The sequence below is a fragment of the Nannobrachium achirus genome (genome assembly GCF_963921795.1).
Source record: "Nannobrachium achirus genome assembly, chromosome: 5".
Taxonomy (NCBI): Eukaryota; Metazoa; Chordata; class Actinopteri; order Myctophiformes; family Myctophidae; genus Nannobrachium; species Nannobrachium achirus.
In genome coordinates, this window is record NC_137814.1 from 23373302 (window position 1) to 23401079 (window position 27778).

The 27778-nt window shown below is 41.3% G+C and overlaps 1 protein-coding gene across 1 annotated transcript in view; it reads left to right on the forward strand.

Annotated features, from left to right (window-relative positions):
• Window positions 1-27778, forward strand: part of yes1 (YES proto-oncogene 1, Src family tyrosine kinase) — a 51213-nt gene extending 23435 nt beyond the window's left edge. Inside the window, exons 4-12 of the mRNA XM_080726086.1 lie at window positions 434-532; window positions 4902-5005; window positions 10414-10563; window positions 13294-13449; window positions 17847-18026; window positions 18452-18528; window positions 20209-20362; window positions 21278-21409; window positions 27352-27778. Of these exons, the coding sequence (XP_080582212.1) occupies window positions 434-532; window positions 4902-5005; window positions 10414-10563; window positions 13294-13449; window positions 17847-18026; window positions 18452-18528; window positions 20209-20362; window positions 21278-21409; window positions 27352-27560 (1261 nt within the window). The 3' untranslated portion in view covers window positions 27561-27778. The remainder of the gene's footprint in view (window positions 1-433; window positions 533-4901; window positions 5006-10413; window positions 10564-13293; window positions 13450-17846; window positions 18027-18451; window positions 18529-20208; window positions 20363-21277; window positions 21410-27351) is intronic.

Sequence of the window (27778 nt, forward strand, 5' to 3'; positions counted from 1 at the left end):
AGGTCTGAGGCTCAACTTAATGCTGGCAAATTCCTCCACATTATAACATCCTGTTCAGAATGCAGTGAATTCTCTGTATAAAATGTGTCCCCGGTTATCCCATGTAGTAAAACAGAGAGGCTAGTAGGGATGGGACGATACGCGATATTATCGTTTATCGTGATAAAAAACACTCACGATAATGATATCGTCCTCCGTCATGCATTGGGATCAATTCACCTTTTATTTGCCGAGCTGCTGTCTATATCTGCTATTTTTCAATAGTTAAAGCACAAACCAATGTGTAATAATGCCTTCACAGTCTAAATGGAGAACATTTATGGGGGGCCGCAGTGAATCCTTGTACCCAGGAGGACCCAGAATGTGGTGCGACACCCCTGACTGTGTGTACACTGTGTGGTCCAACCAGAGCTTTCCTCTCCTCTCTCTCCAGGGAAGGCGACTGGTGGGAGGCTCGCTCCATCAACACGGGACAGAAGGGCTACATCCCCAGTAACTACGTGGCCCCTGCCGACTCCATACAGGCTGAAGAGTAAGACCTCTTTCCCTTTCTCCATTCATCAAATTATTGATATATTCTTTAATGTAATCGATTAGTTTGATTAAAGGTGTATTCAGTGATAATGAAAGTGACCGGGAGTCATCTTGTCCCTTACTGGCCTTACTAAGTGGAAATGTTTAGTTTTTTATAGACTCGTTTTGATCATTAGACCCAATCACTGAATATAGGTAGGCCTACGTCTCCAGCTTCATGATATGTATGATACTGATTTACTACGAGACTGTGGCATTTTATCAGTTCAGTAGTTTACAATCTAGGCATTTAGCAGATGTTCTTAATTCAGAGCGACTGTGGTTCTCAAAACTTTTATTTTGACTAAACATAATATAACTAAACATCATAACATAACTACGGACATACTATACCCTGATTGGTCGAAGACTGGCTGGCCACCTCTGAAAACCGAATCTAGCTATGCTCGCAACACGGGCCATGGTGGAAGTCCTTATATGGTCAGCAGCACACATTCTAGTGAGGAGAATGAATGGAAAATGTACCAATTATATTTTTATTTGAATGAAATACAATCACTGAATATACCTTTAACTGTTGTACCCCTACTATCCATCTCTCTCAGCCTCCTTAAAGGGATCTTTCAATTTAAAAAAAAAAAACCTTTGGTTATTTTATCGTCTAATCAGGCTTTTGTGAGCACCCTGGAGAGATTTTAATTTGCTTGATTCGGTATTTAGATATTTGATATTCATTTTATCAGACACGCCCCCTTCCTATACAAACCCATTGTAACGTCAAACTCCATTTTACGCATGATGGATTCATTGAAAACACCGTCTTTTTTCTGGTTGACTCCTGACGCCCTCCTAATACGTGAGCTGGCCGTGTTTTTTCGTGAACTTTTTTCATTTATTTCTAATATTTCTGTATTGTATTTCATATTTTTCATTTTCACCAAAAGTGAAAATAAATACTGAATCAAGCAAATTAAAATTTGTCCAGGGTGGTCACAAAAGCCTGATTAGACGATAAAATGACCAAAAGTTCTTTTGAAAGTGAAATATCACTTAACCCATGAAGACTGGGAAAGCCTATGCGTTGTTATTCCTTCTTTTTAAACCGAGAAAGCATCTGTGTCATTTTATCTTGCTATGAATTTAGCAACAAATTATTTAACATTTTTTGAATTAAAAACATGGAAGATTTTCTGAAATCCTAGGTTAGGATCTAGAAGGCGTTTTTAAAATCGACCTCAGGTCTTAATAGGTTCAGTCACCGTCCCTCGCTGTCTCTCTCTCGCTGTCACACTCACTGTGCGTTAGGGATGTCAAAATTATTACATAATCGTCTAATCACAATTATTTGAGGCAATCGCAATTATTTTGCATAATCGTCATAATCGTTTCCATGTTGAAAAACGTTAATATAGTTTCAAACACTTTCAAAAAGTAGTGGAAATAGCCGATCTACAAGCTCACGACGCGTTGTGAGCTTGTAGATCTGCTATTTCCACTATCAATGTACTTTTTTTAAGTATAAAGTTGTCAAATATGTCAGTAATTTCTTTGTATATTTAGGTTATGTGTCATAATTGCCATGTGCAACTTCAAAGCCTAAAAGCCAAACGGAAATGTAATTGTCAACGACAAATACACAATTAAATCATTAATCGCAATTATTTGAGCGACAATTAATCGTCATGTAAAATGTCATAATCTTGACAGCCCTGCTGTGCGTTCCTCTCGCTGCTTGCCCATCTCTCTCTTCCTCTGTCTGTCCCCTCCCCCTTCTTCCTATTTCCTCATCCCAGTACAGGCCCTTGTTATTGAATCACCCGGCTCTGTTGGCTGGCCTCTAATTAAGATGGCATGATGGAGGCCGGGCGCTCACACATTGTGACTAACCCGCCACACACTGGGGATGGGATGATATGAAAATTCCATATCATGGTTATTGTGACCAAAGAGATCGCGATTTACGATATTATCGCGATAATAAAAATGTCATATCACGGTTATTTTGACCAAAGAAATCTAGATTTACGATATTATCGCGATAATAAAAATGTCATATCACGGTTATTTTGACCAAAGAAATCTAGATTTACGATATTATCGCCATAATCAAAATATCCCCAACATCCATTATCCTGGAGCGGAACATTTGCCAAAAAAATAGCTGATCTACAAGCTCACAACGTGTCGCGTTGCGATGCGTTGTGAGCTTGTAGATCTGCAATTTTTTGGCAAAGATTTGGTAGAGAGTGAAAAAAAAGACTGTATCAAGTTAAGTATGTATATTATAAGTACCTTTTACCAATTATAGAGGGTTTAAGTGGTAATGGATTTGCAGCTCGGCAAATAAAAGGTGAATTGATCCCAGTGCAAGACGAAGGACGATATCACGATAAATGTAATCTCCACGATACGATTATTGTGAGTGTTTTTTAATCACGATAAACCATAATATCGCTTATCGTCCCATCCCTACCACGCACACACACGACAGGGAGGGTAGAACACGAGACAATAGAGCGCTGTGTTGTTAGTTACGGCTGAGGGCATTCCCATGCCTGCCCGCCCAGCGTGGCAAGGTGCTAGTGGACTGTGATGGTTTGGGGATTATAGCTGTGTTCCTTATTGACTGGTCGTTTTCTCTCTCCGCAATGCCTGGTGCTTTTACCTACAGTACAACGAGATATCATTTCTGTCTTGGCCTGCAGTGTGCATCTTGACTTTTAACCTTTCGTTTTGATCCAAAAATCCTACTGATCTTCTAGATCACTGGTTCACAAGCACTGGGTCGGGATCCATTCGTGGGAATGTTTTGTTTCCTACGTTTTGTTTTTAATTGTTATTTCAAAACATTTTCAAAACAGCAAAACTTTTCACGAATAAAAAAAAATGCAATGATGTTTCTAAGTAATTTCATGAATGAAATGAACGAAAGACAAATCTAAGAAAGTCCATGAATTAGAAAACAAAAGTTTAAGAAGTAGTGAAAATAGCTGATCTACAAACTTGTAGATCGGCTGTTTTCAATAGTTTGAGTCCCAGGGCAAACGTCTAATCTCTCTTTTGGGTAACGAGCTGAAACGTTTGGTAACCACGGTTCTAGATGAATGAAATCCTACCAAGCCGTTCTTGGTTTTGACCGTGACATTGAATGTGACCTTTTTTTTACTCAAAATGTAACGATATATTGAACTGAGCATATTGATCATTCCCACCAACGGTCGTGAATATCTGCTCAGTGGTTCTCAAATGATTTTGTTCACAGACTGACTGATTACAATTCCCTGCCACACATTGCTGCAGGCAGAATAATAACACATGGAATGACTTGCACATATGGTGCCAACCCCGAGTTTCCCGAGTTTGTATTGGTACTAGTGCTGTGCCAACCCCGAGTTTCCCGAGTTTGGGCCGTTTTTGAAAAAAAAAAAAAAAATCAAAATCTTTTTTTTTCAAATTTTTTTTTGGACCTCCAGAAATGTATTAGGCATGATCGCGATCGCAAAATTGCATGTTTAACCCCCATACCAACCCATTCTTTCAAACATGGCAGCCATGTTTGTTGACATCTGAAGAAAACATAATGGCTGATAAATCATGAATGCCTGAACGGATTTCCAAGCGGATTTTTTTGTTTGAAAGCTGTGAACAGCATCTACACACGTGGTGCATCATCTAGGCATGGGCGTGCACTTTTTACACACTTGCACAATTACATGGAAGTCTATGGTAACCATGGCAACGCGAGACATTGAAGAGAAAAAATCATTGCAACATAAGTGTTAAGACTGAGTGACATTTGTGCTGTTTGAGGTCTTATGTAATAGTAATTCACTATTTATGGAGCTCAGTGGTGGAATGTAACTAAGTACATTTACTCAAGTAGTGCTGTACAGGTTATGGGCAGAGGTTCTCCTCTGTGCGCAGCACTCACCTAGCTGAAAACCCAAGTTACCCGGCAGGATGAAAATGTTTGACTAACATTTCATTTGGACACATTTTTTAAAAACAAATAGTGAAATAAAGACTACTTTTACTTTGGTAGTCTTAAGTATATTTTAATTTCAATACTTTCGTACTTTTATTCAAGTAAAAAAAAGAAAAATAGGACATTTACTTGTAACATTCTCTTTGTTTACTTAAGTCAAAAGTCTGAATACTTCTTCCACCACTGATGAAGCTGAAATCTAATGTAACAAGCTCACTGCCTAGAGCAATCTGTCTGCCCTTTGTTTTGAATAGTAGCTAATGGCTAAGCGTTATGTAGTCTGCTTGATTCAAATCTCGCTTGAACTGTATAATTCATCTATCCCTAGTCAAATTACCTCTTCTAACTGGTCTCTTGACTGTGTCTTCCCTTCTTTTGACAGATGGTACTTTGGTAAAATGGGCCGCAAAGATGCTGAGCGTCTTCTGTTGGTTCCAGGAAACCAGCGAGGCACTTTCTTGGCACGAGAGAGCGAGACCACGAAAGGTATTCTTAGCACGACAACGACCACAGCGAAGCACCGTCATACACAATAGATTCTAGTGTTGATAACATAGTGAAGCACCGTCATACACAATAGATTCTAGTGTTGATAACATAGTGAAGCACCATCATACACAATAGATTCTAGTGTTGATAACATAGTGAAGCACCGTCATACACAATAGATTCTAGTGTTGATAACATAGTGAAGCACCATCATACACAATAGATTCTAGTGTTGATAACATAGTGAAGCACCATCATACACAATAGATTCTAGTGTTGATAACATAGTGAAGCACCATCATACACAATAGATTCTAGTGTTGATAACATAGTGAAGCACCGTCATACACAATAGATTCTAGTGTTGATAACATAGTGAAGCACCGTCATACACAATAGATTCTAGTGTTGATAACATAGTGAAGCACCGTCATACACAATAGATTCTAGTGTTGATAACATAGTGAAGCACCGTCATACACAATAGATTCTAGTGTTGATAACATAGTGAAGCACCATCATACACAATAGATTCTAGTGTTGATAACATAGTGAAGCACCATCATACACAATAGATTCTAGTGTTGATAACATAGTGAAGCACCATCATACACAATAGATTCTAGTGTTGATAACATAGTGAAGCACCATCATACACAATAGATCCTAGTGTTGATAACATAGTGAAGCACCATCATACACAATAGATTCTAGTGTTGATAACATAGTGAAGCACCATCATACACAATAGATTCTAGTGTTGATAACATAGTGAAGCACCATCATACACAATAGATTCTAGTGTTGATAACATAGTGAAGCACCATCATACACAATAGATTCTAGTGTTGATAACATAGTGAAGCACCATCATACACAATAGATTCTAGTGTTGATAACATAGTGAAGCACCATCATACACAATAGATTCTAGTGTTGATAACATAGTGAAGCACCATCATACACAATAGATTCTAGTGTTGATAACATAGTGAAGCACCATCATACACAATAGATCCTAGTGTTGATAACATAGTGAAGCACCATCATACACAATAGATCCTAGTGTTGATAACATAGTGAAGCACCGTCATACACAATAGATTCTAGTGTTGATAACATAGTGAAGCACCGTCATACACAATAGATTCTAGTGTTGATAACATAGTGAAGCACCGTCATACACAATAGATTCTAGTGTTGATAACATAGTGAAGCACCATCATACACAATAGATTCTAGTGTTGATAACATAGTGAAGCACCATCATACACAATAGATCCTAGTGTTGATAACATAGTGAAGCACCGTCATACACAATAGATTCTAGTGTTGATAACATAGTGAAGCACCGTCATACACAATAGATTCTAGTGTTGATAACATAGTGAAGCACCATCATACACAATAGATTCTAGTGTTGATAACATAGTGAAGCACCGTCATACACAATAGATTCTAGTGTTGATAACATAGTGAAGCACCGTCATACACAATAGATTCTAGTGTTGATAACATAGTGAAGCACCATCATACACAATAGATTCTAGTGTTGATAACATAGTGAAGCACCATCATACACAATAGATTCTAGTGTTGATAACATAGTGAAGCACCATCATACACAATAGATTCTAGTGTTGATAACATAGTGAAGCACCGTCATACACAATAGATTCTAGTGTTGATAACATAGTGAAGCACCGTCATACACAATAGATTCTAGTGTTGATAACATAGTGAAGCACCGTCATACACAATAGATTCCAGTGTTGATAACATAGTGAAGCACCATCATACACAATAGATTCTAGTGTTGATAACATAGTGAAGCACCGTCATACACAATAGATTCTAGTGTTGATAACATAGTGAAGCACCGTCATACACAATAGATTCCAGTGTTGATAACATAGTGAAGCACCATCATACACAATAGATTCTAGTGTTGATAACATAGTGAAGCACCATCATACACAATAGATTCTAGTGTTGATAACATAGTGAAGCACCGTCATACACAATAGATTCTAGTGTTGATAACATAGTGAAGCACCATCATACACAATAGATTCTAGTGTTGATAACATAGTGAAGTACCATCATACACAATAGATTCTAGTGTTGATAACATAGTGAAGCACCATCATACACAATAGATTCTAGTGTTGATAACATAGTGAAGCACCGTCATACACAATAGATTCTAGTGTTGATAACATAGTGAAGCACCATCATACACAATAGATTCTAGTGTTGATAACATAGTGAAGCACCGTCATACACAATAGATTCTAGTGTTGATAACATAGCGAAGCACCATCATACACAATAGATTCTAGTGTTGATAACATAGTGAAGCACCATCATACACAATAGATTCTAGTGTTGATAACATAGTGAAGCACCGTCATACACAATAGATTCTAGTGTTGATAACATAGTGAAGCACCATCATACACAATAGATTCTAGTGTTGATAACATAGTGAAGCACCGTCATACACAATAGATTCTAGTGTTGATAACATAGTGAAGCACCATCATACACAATAGATTCTAGTGTTGATAACATAGTGAAGCACCGTCATACACAATAGATTCTAGTGTTGATAACATAGTGAAGCACCATCATACACAATAGATTCTAGTGTTGATAACATAGTGAAGCACCATCATACACAATAGATTCTAGTGTTGATAACATAGTGAAGCACCATCATACACAATAGATTCTAGTGTTGATAACATAGTGAAGCACCATCATACACAATAGATTCTAGTGTTGATAACATAGTGAAGCACCATCATACACAATAGATTCTAGTGTTGATAACATAGTGAAGCACCATCATACACAATAGATTCTAGTGTTGATAACATAGTGAAGCACCATCATACACAATAGATCCTAGTGTTGATAACATAGTGAAGCACCGTCATACACAATAGATTCTAGTGTTGATAACATAGTGAAGCACCGTCATACACAATAGATTCTAGTGTTGATAACATAGTGAAGCACCATCATACACAATAGATTCTAGTGTTGATAACATAGTGAAGCACCGTCATACACAATAGATTCTAGTGTTGATAACATAGTGAAGCACCATCATACACAATAGATTCTAGTGTTGATAACATAGTGAAGTACCATCATACACAATAGATTCTAGTGTTGATAACATAGTGAAGCACCGTCATACACAATAGATTCTAGTGTTGATAACATAGTGAAGCACCGTCATACACAATAGATTCTAGTGTTGATAACATAGTGAAGCACCATCATACACTATAGATCCTAGTGTTGATAACATAGTGAAGCACCGTCATACACAATAGATTCTAGTGTTGATAACGTCTGTAACTGATGGCCATGGGGTGGGTATATTTTAATGGGCCTTAACGCATGACACACACACACACACACACACACACACACACACACACACACACACACACACACACACACACACACACACAGAAAAAAGGGGAAATGGTCGATCTAGAACAGGGGTGGGCAACTTTCTTTGATGATAGAGAGGGCCACTACATTTTCACACTCACTCCAGAGGGCCACAATGCATATACATTGCAAAAATAGCTGATCTACAAGCTCAAGACGCGTTTTGAGCTTGTAGATCTGCTATTTTTGCTATTTTTCAATTGGAATCCTGAAAAGTAACTTCTTTTTGTTTTAATTTCAAATGCATTTATGTTCTTATGTTAATTTATGAACTTAAATACAAATACATTGGACATAACATATATAATAACATTTTAATACTAGTCATTTAGCTACTGATATAAACTGAAGTAATTGAAGCGGTTAATTTTTCCATGTTTTGAATTGGAACAGCTGAAATCAATAATATATCAGTACTCTAATATCAACCTGAGGGCCGCATTAAGTGAAGGTTGGGGGCGCCAGTTGCCCATGTATGATCTAGAAGCTTAGTTACAACACAGTATGTTGTGAGCTTGTAGATCTGCCATTTTCACTCTTTTTGAAACCTCATCATATGAAGACGTGTAAAATTGGTCTTAAAGCGATGTTTCACTTTCAAAAAAACGTTTGGTCATTTCATCGTCTAATCAGGCTTTTATGAACACCCTGAACAGATTTTAATTTGCTTCATTCAATATGTAGATCTTTGATGTAAAATGTTATCGGGCCCACCAGGCCCAGGGCCTCTCCCCATACACACCCATTGTAACTTCAAACTCCATTTTAACCATCATAGATTGATTAAAAACACCCATTATTTATTCTGGTGACTCATACTACCCTCCTAATACGTGAGCAGGCCGTGTTTTTTCAATAACCTTTTTCATTTATTTGTAATAATTCTTTGGGAAAATGGAAAAGAATTAAATACAATAAAAAAATATTAAAAATAAATGAATAAAGTTATCGAAAAAACATGGCCTGCCCACGTATTAGGAGGGTAGTATGAGTCCCCAGAAAAAAATAATGGGTGTTTTTAATGAATCTATCATGGTTAAAATGGAGTTTGAAGTTACAATGGGTGTGTATGGGGAGAAGCCCTGGACGGAGGAGGGCCTGGTAACATTTACACCAAATATCTAAATATTGAATCATGCATATTAAAATCTTTCCAGGGTGTTCATAAAAACCTGATTAGACGATAAAACGACCAAACGGTTTTTTGAAAGTGAAATATCCCTTTAACCCATTCAGAACGGGTACACATTATTGTGTATCATTATGTTATGCTTTAACTATTGAAAAATAGCAGATATACAAGCTCACGGTGCCGCGCTGCGAGCTTGTAGATCTGCTATTTTAGAAAAATCGTGAAAATTAGAATTTTGACCCGATTCTATAAGTGTCTTTTGAATCCTTCTAAGATTTTTTGAAAAACCTACGTTTCTATGTCAGCAATCTGGCCAGCCATCGTCAAAGAAAAGGTCCTTTTCACTTAACTGGAGCTCAGTTAGTCTGTTCTTGAGAGACTACTATGTCAGTGGTTCTCAAATCTTTTCATGTGAAGGACCCCCAAAATGATATGTATTTGGCCACGGACCCCCATCTCAAAATATTTAGTTCCAGGGACCACCCAGAAGCAAAATTTGAGTCACAAACGTTCGCTTTGAAAATACATGTATTCAAAGATTTGCACACATTTTCGCGACTTTTTCAAAAATAGCAGATCTACAAGCTCGCAGCGCGGCACTCGCGCTGTGAGCTTGTATATCTGCTATTTTTCACTGGTTAAAGCATTCAATAATTCTAGGCCTAAATGGTTATGTAGTGTTGGCCACCACTGTGGACTTTCCCTGCCACAGTCGTGACAGCCTGTGAGGGAGACCTTACTTTAGAGAGATTACGTACAGGACCACCTAATCTGATTTCCTCTTTATTTTGTTTTCGTGAAGGTGCCTACTCTCTCTCCATCCGCGACTGGGACGAGATGAAGGGCGACAACGTGAAGCATTACAAGATCCGTAAATTGGACAACGGTGGCTATTACATCACCACGCGGGCCCAGTTTGAGCATCTACAGAAGCTGGTGAAACATTACACAGGTATGTACAGTACATACTGTACAGGGACGTGCTGGGCCCCTGATTCAGCCCGGGAAAAAGAGTTGGAGAGGCCCTCATTGCGTGCTATAGAGAGAGAGATCTCCCTCTATAGCGCTGCTGCTGCTCAAAGATTTGCCATTGTGACAAGCCATTGGGCCAATTACATGAGTTATATTTCGTCGTTGTCGGGCGGAAACCTTGGATGTCCAAAACCGTTTGTTTTGTATTTATCATTTTAAAAATGATTTAAACTAGTGAAAACAGCAGATCTACAATCGCGGTGCGAGGCGTTGTGTGCTTGTAGATTGGCTGTTTTCACTACTTTTGTGCGACAGCCCTGTATGATGAAGCAGGGCTTTGCTTTGCGAAAAAATGTACAAATTTGAAACTTGGAGATACAAGGTTTCTGCCCGACAGTGACGATTTACTTTGTTGTCCGCCCAGCCCCCAAAATAGAATGAAGGCTGATATTTTATTTTTATTTTTTTCCTAATGGCCGGCCTGGACCGGCCAAGAATGAACCGGCCGTTCGGGAGTTGTCCCGCTTTTCCCAATGGCCAGCACATCCCTGCATACTGTATAACCCAGTTACGTGATGCTCTGCCACCTTATACGCTTAGTACAATTGCTGTTTACAACTGAACAGACCATTCCGGCATTCAGTCAACTTGTAGCTTATTATTACTTGAGTGCACCAAACCAGACGTGTGTCGCTGGTGTGTGTTGTGCACTAATGCAGTGGTTCTCAACCTTTTCAGGCCGCGACCCCCCAAAAATAATCATATTCTAACTGGGGACCGCCCCACCCTGACGAGCACTAAGAGTTGAGGCATTACATTTTGTGTATCACGGTTTTATTGTGAAAATAGCCGATCTACATGCTTACAACGCCTCGCGTTGCGAGGCGTTGTGAGCATGTAGATCGGCTATTTGAACAATTTCTGCCTCTAATATTTGACAATTTGGCCAATTTGTCATTTCAGTGGTATTTAAAAGTCCTTCAATTGCCACTTTAGAAATGTGCTATGCACTTAAACTTTATGTTGGTTTGTTTGCTGTTGAGAGAGGAAAACAATGTTGCACATTAAGTTAATCATCTGGGGACCCCCCCAAAATGATTTGGGGACCCCCAGGCTGAGAACCAATGCAGTAATGGATTGTATGATATCGGCAGACGTCTGGAATTTACCAGCGACCATTTAATGTTTGTAACCTCAGCTTCATTTAAGTTTCTGTGTTGTTGCATGCTGACTGTGTTTTACGCAGTTCAGCAGTTTAATGCTCAACGTGAAATAAATAAATAGAAATGCATTATCCAAATGAAAATCTGCCACAGCTGAATCACAAAACCTCTTTTATATGCTGGATTTACTTTAGTTTAGTCTTTTTGACCCCCCGCCCCAGCAGCACATGTGGGATTATGAAGAAATGTAGAGAAATAAAACGTTTTTCATGAAAAAAGGATTCATAAGCCTGTCGTAATGTCTAGGATGCCACTTAGTAGGCAGTTGTGCAGGAAAACAAAGCCCATTGTTACAGAAAAGCCACAAGTCTTATTGCTGTAAACACCACGTCTATCGCCATGTCTCTGTGAGAACATAGTTTCTCCCACCAACTACAGCATGGGCTTAATAAACAACCGGGTGTTTGTTAAATTGACTCATCACATAAACATCATTTGAGGTTTGGAGTTGGCGTGGCCTTGTTTTGATTCTCTCGCAGATGCTTGTTGTCCTTCCCTCTGGCATTAATCGTTGTATGCTGCTGTTATGTGGCATGTTGAATTAGTGTCCTGCAGTGATTGTATCAAGCTTTTCTTTGACTGGTGTGGTGGTGTATGTCAGCGGTCTTCAACGTTTTCAGGCCAAGGACCCCTTAGTTGAGAGAGAGATGAAGCGGGGAGCCCACAACCTGTTAATAGATTCCATATACTGTAGTTTCATCGTTTGACAGCACGATCAGTGTATTTTGAATTCATGTCAATTTGTGTTTTCAGATATTTTATAACCACTTGTACCATCAAACTTAATAAACTTTACGTTTCACACTGTACTTAGTCTGCTCTTTTCCCCCCTCTACACCAAACCTCTTTGCCGAAAATAGCCGTTCTAGAAGCTTACAACGCCTCGCAGCGTTGTGAGCTTGTAGATCTGCTATTTTTGGCTAAATTTGTTGAATATGGAAACTAGGGTTCACGTGGTTCATATAAAAAAGGAGAAAAAAGGTTTCTATCACACAAAGATTTGGAGGACCCCCTAGGGGTCCCGGACCCCCTGTTGAAGACCCCTGGTGTATGTTATTTATTTGACCATGTTAAAGGGCCAGTTCACCTCTGGGACAACCAGATCTTATTTTATTGTTGTTTGGGACACGATCAACACAATCCTGAGTTATTTTTTGTGTTCAATCTGTGTTTTGAGATATTTTAGTATTTCAGAATGAATGAATGATGCATTTTGCATCATATGATGCAGAATGATGAGTCATATGATGCAAAATGCATCATCATTCATTCTGAAATACAAAAATATCTCAAAATACAGATTGAACACACAAAATAACTCAGGATTGTGTTGATCGTGTCCCAAACAACAATAACATAAGATCTGGTTGTCCCAGAGGTGAACTGGCCCTTTAAGCCTACAGTCTGAATTAAAAGGCTGATAGTTACTTATGTAGACAGACGGTGACATATAACAGAGTGGTTAATTTTGTCCTTGTTTGTACCAGAACATGCAGATGGACTGTGCTACCGGCTGACCACCGTTTGCCCGACGGTTAAGCCTCAGACCCAGGGCCTGGCTAAGGATGCCTGGGAGATTCCACGGGACTCACTTCGCCTGGAGCTCAGACTGGGCCAGGGCTGCTTCGGAGAGGTCTGGATGGGTAAGCCATTTCAGTGCCACACTCTCATACATTCCATACACGGAATGCACATACATTCATGCACTCTGCCCAAAGGTGACGGGCGTGACGCGCTACAAGAGAAAGTTGAGCTGGCGTCACCTTTTTTCAGCGCTCCAGTGGTGCGAAAATGTCTGGTGTGAATGCAAGAGAGCGGCACGTTTGCCCACAATTTAGAACGACAGGATTCTTTCTATCGCATCTAGCGTGATTGAACCTTAAAGGGAGATTAACACGCTCGCACACACACACACACACACACACACACACACACACACACACACACACACACACACACACACACACACACACACACACACACACACACCCACACACACACGGCTGCAATAGTTAATCGAATAATTTAATCGATTATCGACATTATAAAATGATACATTTACAGGGTGCATGTGTGAAATGAAATGCAACCTCATAAGTTCATACACAATTATTGTTCAATTCAATTCAATTCAATTTTATTAGAGTGTCAAATCATAACAAGTTATCTCAAGACACTTTACAAAGGCTAAAGAGCCGTGAGAGAGAGAGAGAGAGAGAGGGGGGGGGGGGGGGGGGAGGGAGAGACAAGGGAAAGGGTAGGGAGGGGTGGGGGGGCAGGAGGGGGGTAATAATACATTTTATTTGTAGCACACTTTATATTTGTGACAGATCTCAAAGTGCTACATTCAAAAGGTCAGAGAAACAAAGCTAAACACATTAAAACGGACTAAAGAAACCTGTATAAGGTAACCTTAGAACAGTGCAGTTTCATACCTTGTTTAATACAAATCAGAAAAGCATTAAAAGCACATAGTGACCACCCATTATTACACAACTCAGAAAGAGTTAAAATGTAAGGCGTTCAAAGAGTCTTTCTAGGCCTTGGAGGGGGGGTGGAGGGGGAGACACGCACACAGGCGCCGTGTTGTTCAGTTAACAACATAAACTGCCTTCTATACTTCCATATGTTAAAGGGCTTCTGTAGAAACTAAACGTTTCAGTCACTAACGCATAATGGAGAGGGACAGTCCACTATTCAACATATTGGGAATCTGTTTTGTGTGTCCTTGTTTTATTATTCATTATTTATAGGCTTAAGTAATTGTGATATCTCTAGGCCTGTCACAGGTATTACATAATTGCCTGATCGCAATTGTTTAAGTTGATCACAATTATTTTGCATAATCGTCACAACACACACACAAACAGCTCAGTAATCACTGGTTATTTAATGACCACATGCTGGTATTCTGACCTGCCTGTGAGGCGAAGGGCTGTGGTGAACACGTCACCTTCTTTCTTCACTCAACTCTTTCATTAAGCCTGGTCTCCAGGCAAGTCCCAACCTGCCAGACCCTACTATGCAATCCCAGGAATTCCTTTCCCCCCCCCCCCCTCTCTCTGCTTGTTTCCATGTGTTAAGGATTCCAAAAAATGTCTCCTTCAACCAACCTCTCTAGTGGTTTTGGTGATTTTATATATCGTATTGCTGTGTATAGTAGGGATGGGACGATCCGTGATATTATCGTTTATCGTGATAAAAAAACACTCACGATAATCATATCGTGGAGATTTAATTTATCGTGATATTGTCCTCCGTCATGCACTGGGATCAATTCACCTTTTATTTGCCTAGCTGCATATCCGGTACCACTTAAACCCTCTATAATTGGTAAAAGGTACTTATAATATACGTACTTGATACAGTCTTTTTTTTTCTTCACTCTATCAAATGTCTTTGCCAAAAAATAGCCGATCTACAAGCTCACAACAGCTAAGCAAAGCGACGCGTTGTGAGCTTGTAGATCTGTATTTTTTTTTGCAAATGTTCCGCCCAGGATTATGGATTTTGATTATCGCGATAATATCGTAAATTGCGATTTCTTTTGTCACAATAAATGTGATATGAAATTTTCATATCGTCCCATCCCTAGTGTATAGTGATACGTATTAGCCTATTTGTATGTCTGTCTGTACTCAATGCCCTATCCTGTTCAGTTATTAATTCATAGATGGCTTGGTCGACCGCGCATACCATTTCTCCTAAACTGTGGTGAAATTGATTCCTGCTTTCTCAAAGATTCTTCTGCTTCTTGAAAATACCATTCTCTCTCTCTCTCTCTCTCTACTTTTCTTGCCAAGCCATAATGTTGGATCGCGTCATCGTTGCCCTACTTTGTCCTTCAGTTCATGTGTGTGCGTGTGCGTGTGTCCAGGGGCGTCAATTGGGTATGGCAGGGGTATGCAGCTGACATATGCCAAATTTAACAAAATGGTCACTTTAACAAGGTATTATAATTATATTCTCCACACTTGTATTCTCCCCATCTTGACAAAATGGTATATTCCCAGGTTCCGCAGGTCAGCTGCACAGGTGCAATGCATTATTGTTAATTGTGGCACGTTTACTAACATGCTAAGTTTAGCTGGACTTGAACAACCATTCCAGGCTGCCATATCCAGCCCAAGAAACCGTAGAAACCCGGGTAAAAAACTGACAAAACTCGTTTTTTTTTTCAGACATTGTGAAAATAGCCGATCTACATGCTCACAACGCCTCGCAGCGCGAGGCGTTGTAAGCATGTAGATCTGCTATTTTCACAATAGAACCGTGTTATACAAAATGTAATGCCTCTTTTCCATGAGGACTCCCATCTTTGCCATACCCTAGCTTTTGCTGAACTGACGCCACTGCGTGTGTCTGATTGCGTGTGTGATTTCTTCAGCATGATTCATTCATGAAGGTCAGCCTCATGACGGAAGCGACAGATCTGCTGCCTCAGCTCTTTATGTGTAAGCGGGGCGTGAATAAGTGGCTCTGGACCAGGAAGTGACTGATGGTTTAGCCTGCATACAGTTATGAGTACAAATGGCTGTCGTGTTCTTTCTCTCCTGTACAAACACTAAACCAGAGTTGCCGTCAGGGACATGCTGGCCCCTGATTCAGCCCGGGAAAAAGAGTTGGATCTCTCTCTATAGCGCTGCTGCCAGTGGCCAATTACTGTACATGAGTTATATTTCGTCGTTGTCGGGTGGAAACCTTGTATGTCCAAAACCGTTTGTTTTGTATTTATCATTTTAAAAATGATTTAAACTAGTGAAAACAGCTGATCTGCTGTTTTCACACGGCCTTGTATGATGAAGCAGGGCTTTGCTTTGCGAAAAAATCTACAAATTTGAAATTTGGAGATACAAGGTTTCTGCCCGACAGTGACGATTTACTTTGTTGGCCGCCCAGCCCCCAAAATGGAACGAAGGCCGACATTTTATTTATTTATTTTTTCCTAATGGCCGGCCTGGACCGGCCGGGAATGAACCGGCCGCTCGGGAGTTGTCCCGCTTTTCCCAATTGCCAGCACGTCCCTGGTTGCCGTACTTGTTCTCAGTCCTGCTGAGGCAGGCACGTGCACACATAGACATCCAAGGGGGCTTGAGCCCCTGCCCTTTTATCTGTCTGTAAAACAAGTGCCATGAATGCTGTTTTCACTATGGTGAAAGAAATGCAATTGCCCTCTTTCCATGCAGTTTCCATGCCATACCTGAAGGCGTCACTCAAAAGAATTGCCTTGGCCAAACTCTCCTGAACTTGAATGCAGCTAGCTTCTTATGATGAAAGCATTGCCCTCTCTGTGTAGAAATCCATGCTGTTGTGCCACATCTCCAGTATTGACTTGATTATGCTTAGTTCAGTGTGGGATCAAGCACCGAAAATAGCCGACCTCCAAGCTCTGCAACACGTTGTGAGCTTGGAGGTCTGCTATTTTCGATATTTTCAGCCCCTGCCTCTCTAACATTCTCTGCACGTCCCTGTGCTGAAGCGTCTCAGAAATGTGACAAAACCGTGTTTGTCTCCTGTCCAGGCATTGTGGCCGCCACTTTGAACTTTGTACTACTTGCTATTGTTTGCTTTGGAGGCTGGCAATATGGACGTTTACAGAAAGTGTATTGGTCTGTAATGGATAAGAGCCGCTCCGAGTCAGTGTGTAAATTGTCAAGATTAAGTTGCACTACAAAGGCAAAAAGCAACCATTTTGTGTTAAATTTCAAAGGTCATGGCTATTTTGGGAAGCTGTGTCATAAACTACGGATAGGCCAATGCCCACCCCACCCCACCCTTTTCTCCACCTCCCTCCAGAACCCACCACAACTGCAATACACTGACAATACATATTTATTGATATTATCGTTATTGAAGGCAATGCACCAACCTCACTTCCTCACAAATGACTTGTATGTGCAAATATACCGCATACCAGGCAATAAAATAATTGCTAAACTAACTATAATTTTCCCCTAATTTCGTCTGTTTGTCAATCTATGCACAATGTGTTGTTGTGATATAATTTGTAAAACCGTTTGTACATGTTTCTTTGACTCAGGCACATGGAATGGCACCACCAAGGTAGCGATTAAGACCCTGAAGCCAGGCACCATGTCGCCAGAGGCCTTCCTCCAGGAGGCTCAGATCATGAAGAAACTCCGACACGACAAACTGGTGCCTCTCTATGCTGTTGTGTCCGAGGAACCCATCTATATAGTCACTGAGTTTATGGGTAAAGGTAAGGACAGGTCTTAGCCACAGACACGCACAGACACACACAGCTTCTTAACCCATTTAGGCCTAGAATTATTGAATGCTTTAGCTATTGAAAAATAGCAGATATACAAGCTCACAGCGCGGCACCGAGTGCCGCGCTGCAAGCTTGTAGATCTGCTATTTTTGAAAAACCGTGATATATATATATATATATATATATATATATATATATATATATATATATATATATATATATATATATATATATATATATATATTTGGCAAGTCTTTGAATATATATTTTTGAAAGTGAACATTTGTAACTCAAATATTTGCTTTTGGGGGGGTCCCTGATACAATATTTTGAGATGGGGGGGTCCCTGTAACCTAGATTAATTCATAAGCATTCGTGATGCTAAACTGACATGGATTTGACTGTGTTCACAGGAAGTTTGCTGGACTTCCTGAAGGAGGGAGATGGAAAATACCTGAAGCTGCCCCAGCTGGTGGACATGGCAGCACAGGTAGGATAACGTTGCACCGTCCCCTACTTCTGCATGCGGAACACTAACTACAGCTGGCACAACCTGCCACTGCACCTGGCACAGCTGCTCTGTGAACTGCCTGTGAGCATATGTGTGCAGGGGCGTCACAAGGGGGGGGGGGGAGTGGGACTGAGTTACTACTAGGGCCCAAGGTGGAGGGGGCCTTCATTATTGTATACTTTGCTATTGAAAAATAGCAGATATACAAGCTCACAGCGCGGTGCCGCGCTGCGAGCTTGTAGATCTGCTATTTTTGAAAAGTCGTGAAAATGTGTGCAAATCTTTTGTCTGGCGGTCCCTGGAACTAAATATTTTGGGGGTCCTTCACAATAAAAGGTTTGAGCATCACTGACATAGAAACATAGTTTTTTCAAAAAACCTTAAAATATTCAAAGACTTTGAAGACTTTTCACAATTTTTCAAAAATAGCAGATCTACAAACTCGCAGTGCGGCACGTATATCTGCTATTTTTCAATAGTTAAAGTACCCAGGGCCCAGAATTTGGTGCGACAACCCTGTGCCTGTGTGCAATGTGCGTGAGACAGCCGGAAAGAAGCGGACATGGTGAAGGAGAGCAGAAAAGAAAGACCTAGCGATGGAGGGCAAGGAAAATATGAGAGCGTGAAATGGATAGAAGACCAACATGAACGGCAGGGGGAGAGAGGAGGACAGAGGGAGAGAAAATAATTACCATGCAAAAGAGGCCGCGCCAGCAGAGGCTGTGTGTGGGCGAGTTGTTTATTTATTTTCCAGGTGTGTGTGTGCGCGTGCCTGTGCATGTCTGCGCTTGTTTAAATGCGCATGTGCGCACATTTGCATAGGCGCGTACGACAGGATTTAATCAACCGTGCCAGGTCCCAGTGTGGGGAGGATTTCAGTTGGTTCTCCATCTGGCTGCCATGTTTGTTTAATATCCAGTCTTGCATATCTGTACCTAACACGCCCCCTCTCCCCCTCCTTTTCACGGTTGGTCCTCGTGCCCCACCACTCATCTGCCTGAAGCACTTCAAGCACTGCTCCTCAGGGGCCACTTAGGCTCGGTGGGTTGACCGCGAACTCTGTGATCTGCGCTTAATACGCCCCTCCATAGAAGTGTCAGGGAATTAGAAGACAGAAGACTCGGGGTGCCTTTCAGGGAGTTGGAAGACAGCTGTGATGTGATATTATAGATTTAATTTAAAGATTGGTGCAGTTTGCTGTCATTGTCGTAGCACGGGATGTCTGCTCTCTTCACCTGAATTGCAGTCCTTTTCAGTCTGTCAAAAGCATTATTTTATACTTAATCATAACTCATAGCGTGTAGCTTTGTGCCCCACTACCAGCTTGTAGATCTGCTATTTTAGAAAAATCATGAACATTTGTGCAAATCTTTTAATATATATATTTTAAAGCAACCATTTTTTACTAAAATCTTTGCTTCTGGGGGGGGGGGGGTCGCACACAATACTTTAAGATGGGGATCTGCGGTCATTGTGGCATTCTTATGACATGAAAAGGTTTGAGAACCACTAATTCATAGCCAACAGAAAACTGTTGGGATTTAGAAGGAATTCTTTTGAATCGGCCTCAGGCCCAAACGGGTCAATCCAAACGGACCCCTCGGCCCCCCTGACCCCACTTGTAACCCTCTGATGTTTGTTTGTTTGCGTCCGTCCCAGATTGCAGATGGCATGGCCTTCATAGAGAGGATGAATTACATCCACAGGGATCTGAGGGCTGCCAACATCCTGGTCGCCGACAACCTGGTGTGCAAGATCGCTGACTTTGGCCTGGCCCGACTGATCGAGGATAACGAGTACACTGCAAGACAAGGTCAGTCTGTGCTCACGCACGCACGCATGCTAGGGCATTCACAAATAGTGATTTTTAGTATTCGAATTATTCGACCTCAAAGTATTCGAATAGTCGGATATTCGACAGGACTGGCCAAACTGTCAAATATTAAGTAAGCAAGAGGCGAACATTGTGAAAATAGCCGATCTACATGCTCACAACGCCTCGCAACTCATCCACCAGGGGCATTGGCAGCTCATTCTTATGACTTCCTATCTAGCCAAGTTTTTAAAGTATATATATTTTTAAAGAGAAAACAATTTAAAAAAGCGAATATTCGACTTCGGTGAACAACATCGAATAGTGACTTTGATATTCGAATATTTGGTGAATGCCCTAACGCACGCACACACTCACGTACAGAGAGTTGTGAGTTTATTACTTGGGCTGTGAGGATGTCTGTTGACTGTTTATTGATTGATTGATTGTTTGATTGAGTATTTTATTAGATGGAAATGGAGAACATAACAAGTATAGTCAATACATTAAAAGAAAAGTCCTTTTACGGTCTTTTTTACGTCGGAAGTCCTAGGTATTCAACTCATGGATATTTCTCCCATCTCTTAACTGGAACGTTTAACGTTTCCAGTATACAGTGTAGACCTTAAACTTTAATATAATCCTAATATTTTATCACTAGCTAATATTTTAGCACTAGCTATAATATTATCACTTGTATTGGTAGAAATGTAACTATGCACACACACGCACAGTCGCACACACACACTCACACACACACACCCCTCTGTTGACATTTAACGGTGGTAATTTTCTGAAATTGATCCATGACCTTTAACTTTTTTAGCATTTCCATGTACATCTGTTAACACATCAGAGTGAATGATTAATAGGGCAGAGACCCCCTCCTCAGTGACCTTTGCTTTCCTTTTCCAGGTGCCAAGTTCCCCATCAAGTGGACGGCCCCCGAAGCTGCCCTATACGGACGCTTCACTATCAAGTCAGATGTCTGGTCATTTGGAATACTACTGACTGAACTGGTGACCAAGGGCAGAGTGCCCTACCCTGGTAAGAAGACACAAATGGGAAATACATTATGAATATGCAGCAAAAATGGTAAATGGTGCATTTATATAGCGCTTTTATCCAAGGCGCTTTACATAGATTGTGCATTACATTCACCCATTCACGACAACATTCATACACCGATGGCAGAGGAAACTATGAAAGGCACCAACCTACTCACCGGGAGCAACTAGGGGTTCAGAGTCATGCTCAAGGACTCTTCGACATTAACTCAGGGGGAGCCCGGATTCGAACTGGGAACCCTTCGTGCTCTAATAACGGTTTCTCTACCCCTGAGCTTTGCCGCCCCCAGCAAACATGGGTTGTCAGTTTCCGTGGATGTTTCTCGCTTCTTAGAGGCTCCTGGTCATGGGCCTATTTGTGAAGCTTGCTTTAGTTGCTTTGAAAGAGCCTCAGCCCGAAGGGTTATTTCAGATGAGCACAAGATATCTTCATGCAGAAAGATTCTTGTACAGCAGGGGTCTTCAACAGGGGGTCCGGGACCCCTAGGGGGTCCCCAGAGTTACTATAGGGGGTCCTCCAAATCTTTGAGTGATAAAAACCTTTTTTTTCTTCTTTTTTATATTAACCACTTGAACCTTAGTGTCCATATTCTGAGAACTTTAGCAAAAAGAGGAGAAAAAGAGCAGACTAAGTACAGAGTGAAAGGTAAAGTTTATTGAGTATTGACAGTTCAAGTGGTTAAATATCTGAAAACACAAATGACATGAATCCAAAATACACTGATGATTGTGCTGTCAAACAATGAAACTATATGGAATCTATGGAAAGGTTGTGGGGGTCCCTGCCTCATCTCTCTCTCAACTAAGGGGTCCTTAGCCTGAAAACGTTGAAGACCCCTGTTGTACAGGATATCCCTGTATCATTCTAGCCAAGCTATTCTGAGCAGGAATCCTAGGCCAGACGGAGCTGGATATTTCATATATCCTGGTTTTTCAGATATCCACATAGAAGAATATCTAGGTCCACATGAGAGATATCTAGGACTAAAATAATCTTGAGTCCCCAGACCTCCACTAGGGGGACAAGCACACACACAGTTATGTCTTCAGAGATATCCGGGTAACATGTCTACACGGATCCAGTGAATCTGATATTTTTCAATGTCTTCACTTATTTATCCGGTTTCAAAAATATCCAGTTTCGCGGCCGAAATATCCAGCTGCGTGTGGCTGCAAGCCCCAACAGCACAAAAAAATGTCTAGCTCCAGAAATATCCATCTCCGTGTAGCCGGCACCTTAGTTGAGAATAGAACCCTTCAAGGAACATGTGAATCAACACGGATGGTCAATGGCTTACGGCAGGGGTCTTCAACGTTTTCAGTCCAAGGACCCCTTAGTTCAGAGATAGATGAAGCAGGGACCCCCACAACCTTTTCGTAGATTCCATATACAGTAGTTTCATCTTTTAACAGCACAATCATCAGTGTATTTTGGATTTATGCCAATTTGTGTTTTCAGATATTTAACCACTTGAACCGTCAATACTTAAAAAACTTGACCTTTCACTATGTACTTAGTCTGCTCTTTTTCCCCTCTACGCCAAAGCTAGTTGCTAGGGCCTATTTTTGGCTAAAGTTCTCTGAATGTGGACGCTAGGGTTCAAGTGGTTAATTTAATAAAAAAAGGGAGAACGTTTTGGAGGACCCCCTGTAGTAACTCTGAGGACCCCCTAGGGGTCCCGGACCCTCTGTTGAAGACCCCTGGCTTATGGCATGAGAAAGCAGCACTATCCCTCCCATGTGTGATTTGGTCACGGGAAGTTCAGGTCACTCATGGCCAGTCGGCTACGTCTGTCACCTCACCACTGACACCTGCTGCCCAAGAATGTCAATGCAGCGAGTCCGCTACCAAGGGGCCATATCAAGTGACTCGCACTGATTACAGGGTGTGCCATATGGCAGTCCTAACAGTTAGCACTTGTACTGTACCATCTGGCTCCCATGTGGCCTGCTTGGCTCCCAGCATGCACCCTTCAGTCTAATTAATGCACCCTGAAGCTGACTGATTGAACCTCCTCTCGTGTGGGTTGGGCACGGCAGGAGCATGTGCATGTGCAGGCTCCTGCCGTGCCATCTCGCCTTTTCCTGACTTGATTTCGAATCATGGGAACCTTTTTTATATAGCGCGATAAGAAAGAGAAAAGACATGCACAAACATCCTCAACCCAAACTTGGGCAGGTGCTGAGCAACGAACAGTAAGCAGAGAAATCTAAACATGCGCTCCAATGTGACGGATGCTTTATTGCACCACTTTTCGAGCTCAAAGCTCTTCCGCAGACCTTTTTATAGCGCAGAAGATATGGGAAGGGAGTGCACTTGAGGCATTGCATTTGCAAGTAGGGGTGTAACGATATAGTAACTGAGTCGAAAAATCTATTTTAATTTGCAGTGATCTGCTATATCGTTTGCAAAAGCAAAATATCGTACCGTTTTGACTTTGTATCGTATTAAAATGCATATAATCGGTATCGAATCGTTTTGCAAAGCAAATAATAGATTGTATGGAAACTAAGTATTTGTACTTAGTTTCCATTACAAGGCTATTTGTAATAGCCTTGTATTTAGCCATTTTAAGAGGGAAAATGAAAAAGAGGGGTCTAATTACCTTTCTATTCCATATAGCTACTCTTGGTCTATCTATAAATGTGTGTAATCTCTGTGTTCCAGTTCAAGGGGCAGGTTTGTCCATATGTGTTGAAATATAATGACCATGTATTTGCTAGAGACTCACAGCGTTTACTTATTTATATCCATAATAATAGATATTTGATACGTTTCACACAGGTTTTAATTTCTTTGCTAAATAGTTACATGTTGATTTTAAATCATTGAATCGAATCGTATCGCCATGAATGAACCAATATCGTCCATGTATCGTATTGTCAACCATGTATCGTGATGCGTATCGTATCGCTATTAAAATATATCGTTACACCCCTAATTGCAAGGCATCCCAATAGGATCTCAGGCCCATCTGCGTGCTATTTTAGCCCATTTAGATAGATGGACAGATATGTTATGGGAAGCGACTTGTAGACATAAACCATGCCAACACCTCGGCATCCGACATACCGACAACCCTATCTGAGACTTGGCCGCTAGGCAGTTGCTCCGGTGACCAGATCCCTCTCCTCTTTCAGAGTGTGTGAAGGAACCTTATCCCCGCTGTGTGTGTGTGCGTGCGTGCGTGCGTGCGTGCGTGCGTGCGTGCGTGCGTGCGTGCGTGCGTGCGCGAGAATATGACTGCACGTGGAAAGGGTTTACAGGGTTTTATTTGAAAACTTTAGTTACTTTGCAGATCTAAATGATTATATATTTATATTATAAAACCTACATTAATCCACTTAAGCCCTATTTTATACCTAGGCTATTTGAAAATAGCCGATAGCTTGTAGATTGGCTATTTTCAAACATTTTATACTTTTACTTTTGGTCCTTTAAGTACATTTTGATGCCAATACTTTTGTACTTTTACTCAAATACATTTTGAATTCCGGACTTTTACTTGTTAGGGTGCCCTCACACGGCGTTCCGCCAATGCATTTCAATGAGAGTGAAGCGGTTTCATGCCAGCAGAGGATTTCTGCAAAAAAACGCTCCCTTCTCATTGAAATGCATTGGCGGATTCCACTCTAGGTATTTCGGTGTGAGGGCACCCTAAGGGTGCCCACACACCGAAATACCTAGAGTGGAATCCACCAATGCATTTCAATGAGAATGGAGCGTTTTTTGCCAGTAGAGGATTTCTGCAAAAAAACGCTCCCTTCTCATTGAAATGCATTGGCGGATTCCACTCTAGGTATTTTGGTGTGAGGGCACCCTAACAGAGTATTTCTATATTGCAGTATGGATACTTTTACTTGAGTAAAAAAAAAAGAGTACCCAAATTGCTGGACTATAAGCCGCACCTGAATATAAGCCGCACCAGCTTAATTTAGAACAAAAAACAAATGTTTACATATATAAGCCGCACCTGACTATAAGCCGCAGGTGTCCTTCCTGCTTCCCGCTAGAGTGCCCCTGGTGGCTGTTAGCTGTACAAATCTATATATAAATCCTTGTTAAAGACCATTGTAAAACTAACTAACTGGCCGTTTGCTGTAAAAATCTTTATATAAGCCACACTGTAGTATAAGCCGCAGGGTTCAAAACATGGGGAAAAAGCCGCGGCTTATAGTCCGGCAATTACGGTACTTTTTCCAACACTGCCCTAAACCTAACCCTAAAGCCTCTATATCATAGTCCATGGTGAAGAGCTATCACCTCACCGCGAGTGTGCGAGAGAACCTGATCCCCGATGTGCGTGCGTGCGTGTGTGTATGGGAGTGAGAGAGAGGGAATGACGGGGGGCGGAAGGGGTTTATAGGGGAACGGATGTGGCTGTGTCCATTCCACTGTGTGTCAGAACTTCTTTTAGCTCCAGCCCAGCTCCCCAGGGGGGCCTTGATGTCTGCTGTGTGTCACTGGGTTCAAAGATTGCCGTCTTCCTGTTCTGGAGGCGTACGCTGTGCTCTTCTTGTACACTAGCAGGTCTGAAGAGGATCTATTAAAGAGTAAACGGGGAAGTCATGATGGGGTTTGATAGTGATATGTACGGTTAACATGAAAAGGATATCTTATTATGGCGCTCCAGGGGCCAAGCCTTCTAGGAAAGGGTCTGCGTCGTGTTTGTCCATGTCCAGGGCCAAACAGACAGCTGAACCGATCAGTGCCGAATTCCTTGTACACGCTACTAGTATGCTGCAGTAGATTAGAGTTTATCATGATTGATTATTTGTGACGTTATAGAGTAGATCATGTATTCATTGATTATATTAATATCTAGGTGACGTCTGTATGATGATACTAATACTTGATAGTTAGGAGTCGAGAAGTCTTCAGTAGGCCTGAGTACTATTGTTTTGGTAAAGCCTATCTTGTTATGGTACAGATCGTTCCAGAGGCCTTGAAGCCACACAGTATAATTCTAGTGTCGGACCATTCTTCTTGGCAGAACTCTTTTACCACTGTCCAGAGTGATAATTGTACTTCTGTCCATGATATCATGTTATATAAACTTGACCACACCACCACCTAATATAATTGTCTTGTCTCCTCACGTGATTATTGATTGATCTGAATTCCACCACAATGCCAAGGAAGTAACTCCCTCTATTTTGTCCACGTTTTATGTTTGATATATATATATTATCGTCGCTGTCCGGCAGAAACCTCGTATCTCCAAGTTTCAAATTTGTATGTTTTTTCGTAAGGTAAAGCCCTGCTTCATCATACAGGGCCGTCGCACAAAAGTAGTGAAAACAGCAGATCTGCAAGCACACAACCGCCACAGAAATTGGTGAACAAATGCTACTGGCCGCTAAGATTCCGCGGCTCGTGTCCCCGCCTCCTTCTGGGTCATAGAACGTCCGTGCTCGGCCAGCATAGTCATTGTTAGGGATGGGACGATATGAAAATTTCACCTCACATATCACGATTATTGTGACCAAAAAAAAAAAAGATTTAGGATATCGCGATAATCAAAATAATCCCAAACATCCATTATCCTGGGGCGGAACATTTGCCAAAAAATAGCAGATCTACAAGCTCACATGCGCCGCGTTGCGACGCGTTGTGAGCTTGTAGATCTGCTATTTTTTGGCAAAGAGATTTGGCAGAGTGAAAAAAGACTGTATCAAATAAGTATATTATAAATAGCTTTTACAAATTATAGAGGGTTTAAAGGGTACCGGATATGCAGCTCGGCAAATAAAAGGTGAATTGATCCCAGTGCATGACAGAGGACGATATCACGATAAATGAAATCTCTGCGATACGATTATCGTGAGTGTTTTTTATCACGATAAACGATAATATTGCGTATCGTCCCATCCCTAGTCATTGTGAGATCTTTGCTAATCCTCCGCTGTCTCTTTGGCCAGGCATGGTGAACCGGGAGGTGCTGGAGCAGGTGGAGCGAGGCTATCGAATGCCCTGTCCCCAGGGCTGCCCCGAGTCCCTCCACGAGATGATGCGGGTGTGCTGGAAGAAGGAGGCGGACGAAAGGCCCACCTTTGAGTACCTCCAGTCCTTCCTGGAAGATTACTTCACCGCCACGGAGCCACAGTATCAGCCGGGAGACAACCTGTAGCGCCGCGGACACGTCACAGTAAACTCTTAACCTACCCGTACACAGGCACGTCGGCAGAGATCCAGGTTTGGGACAATAATAAGAGCTATAGAACCAGGCCACTCTCTAATGACCAAACCCACCCTGCTGAACTGTGGATCAAGCCATTTTAGTGCTAGAATACTTAGTCGCCAAATCACTTCAATCACCCCTCTGCCACACACACACACACACACACA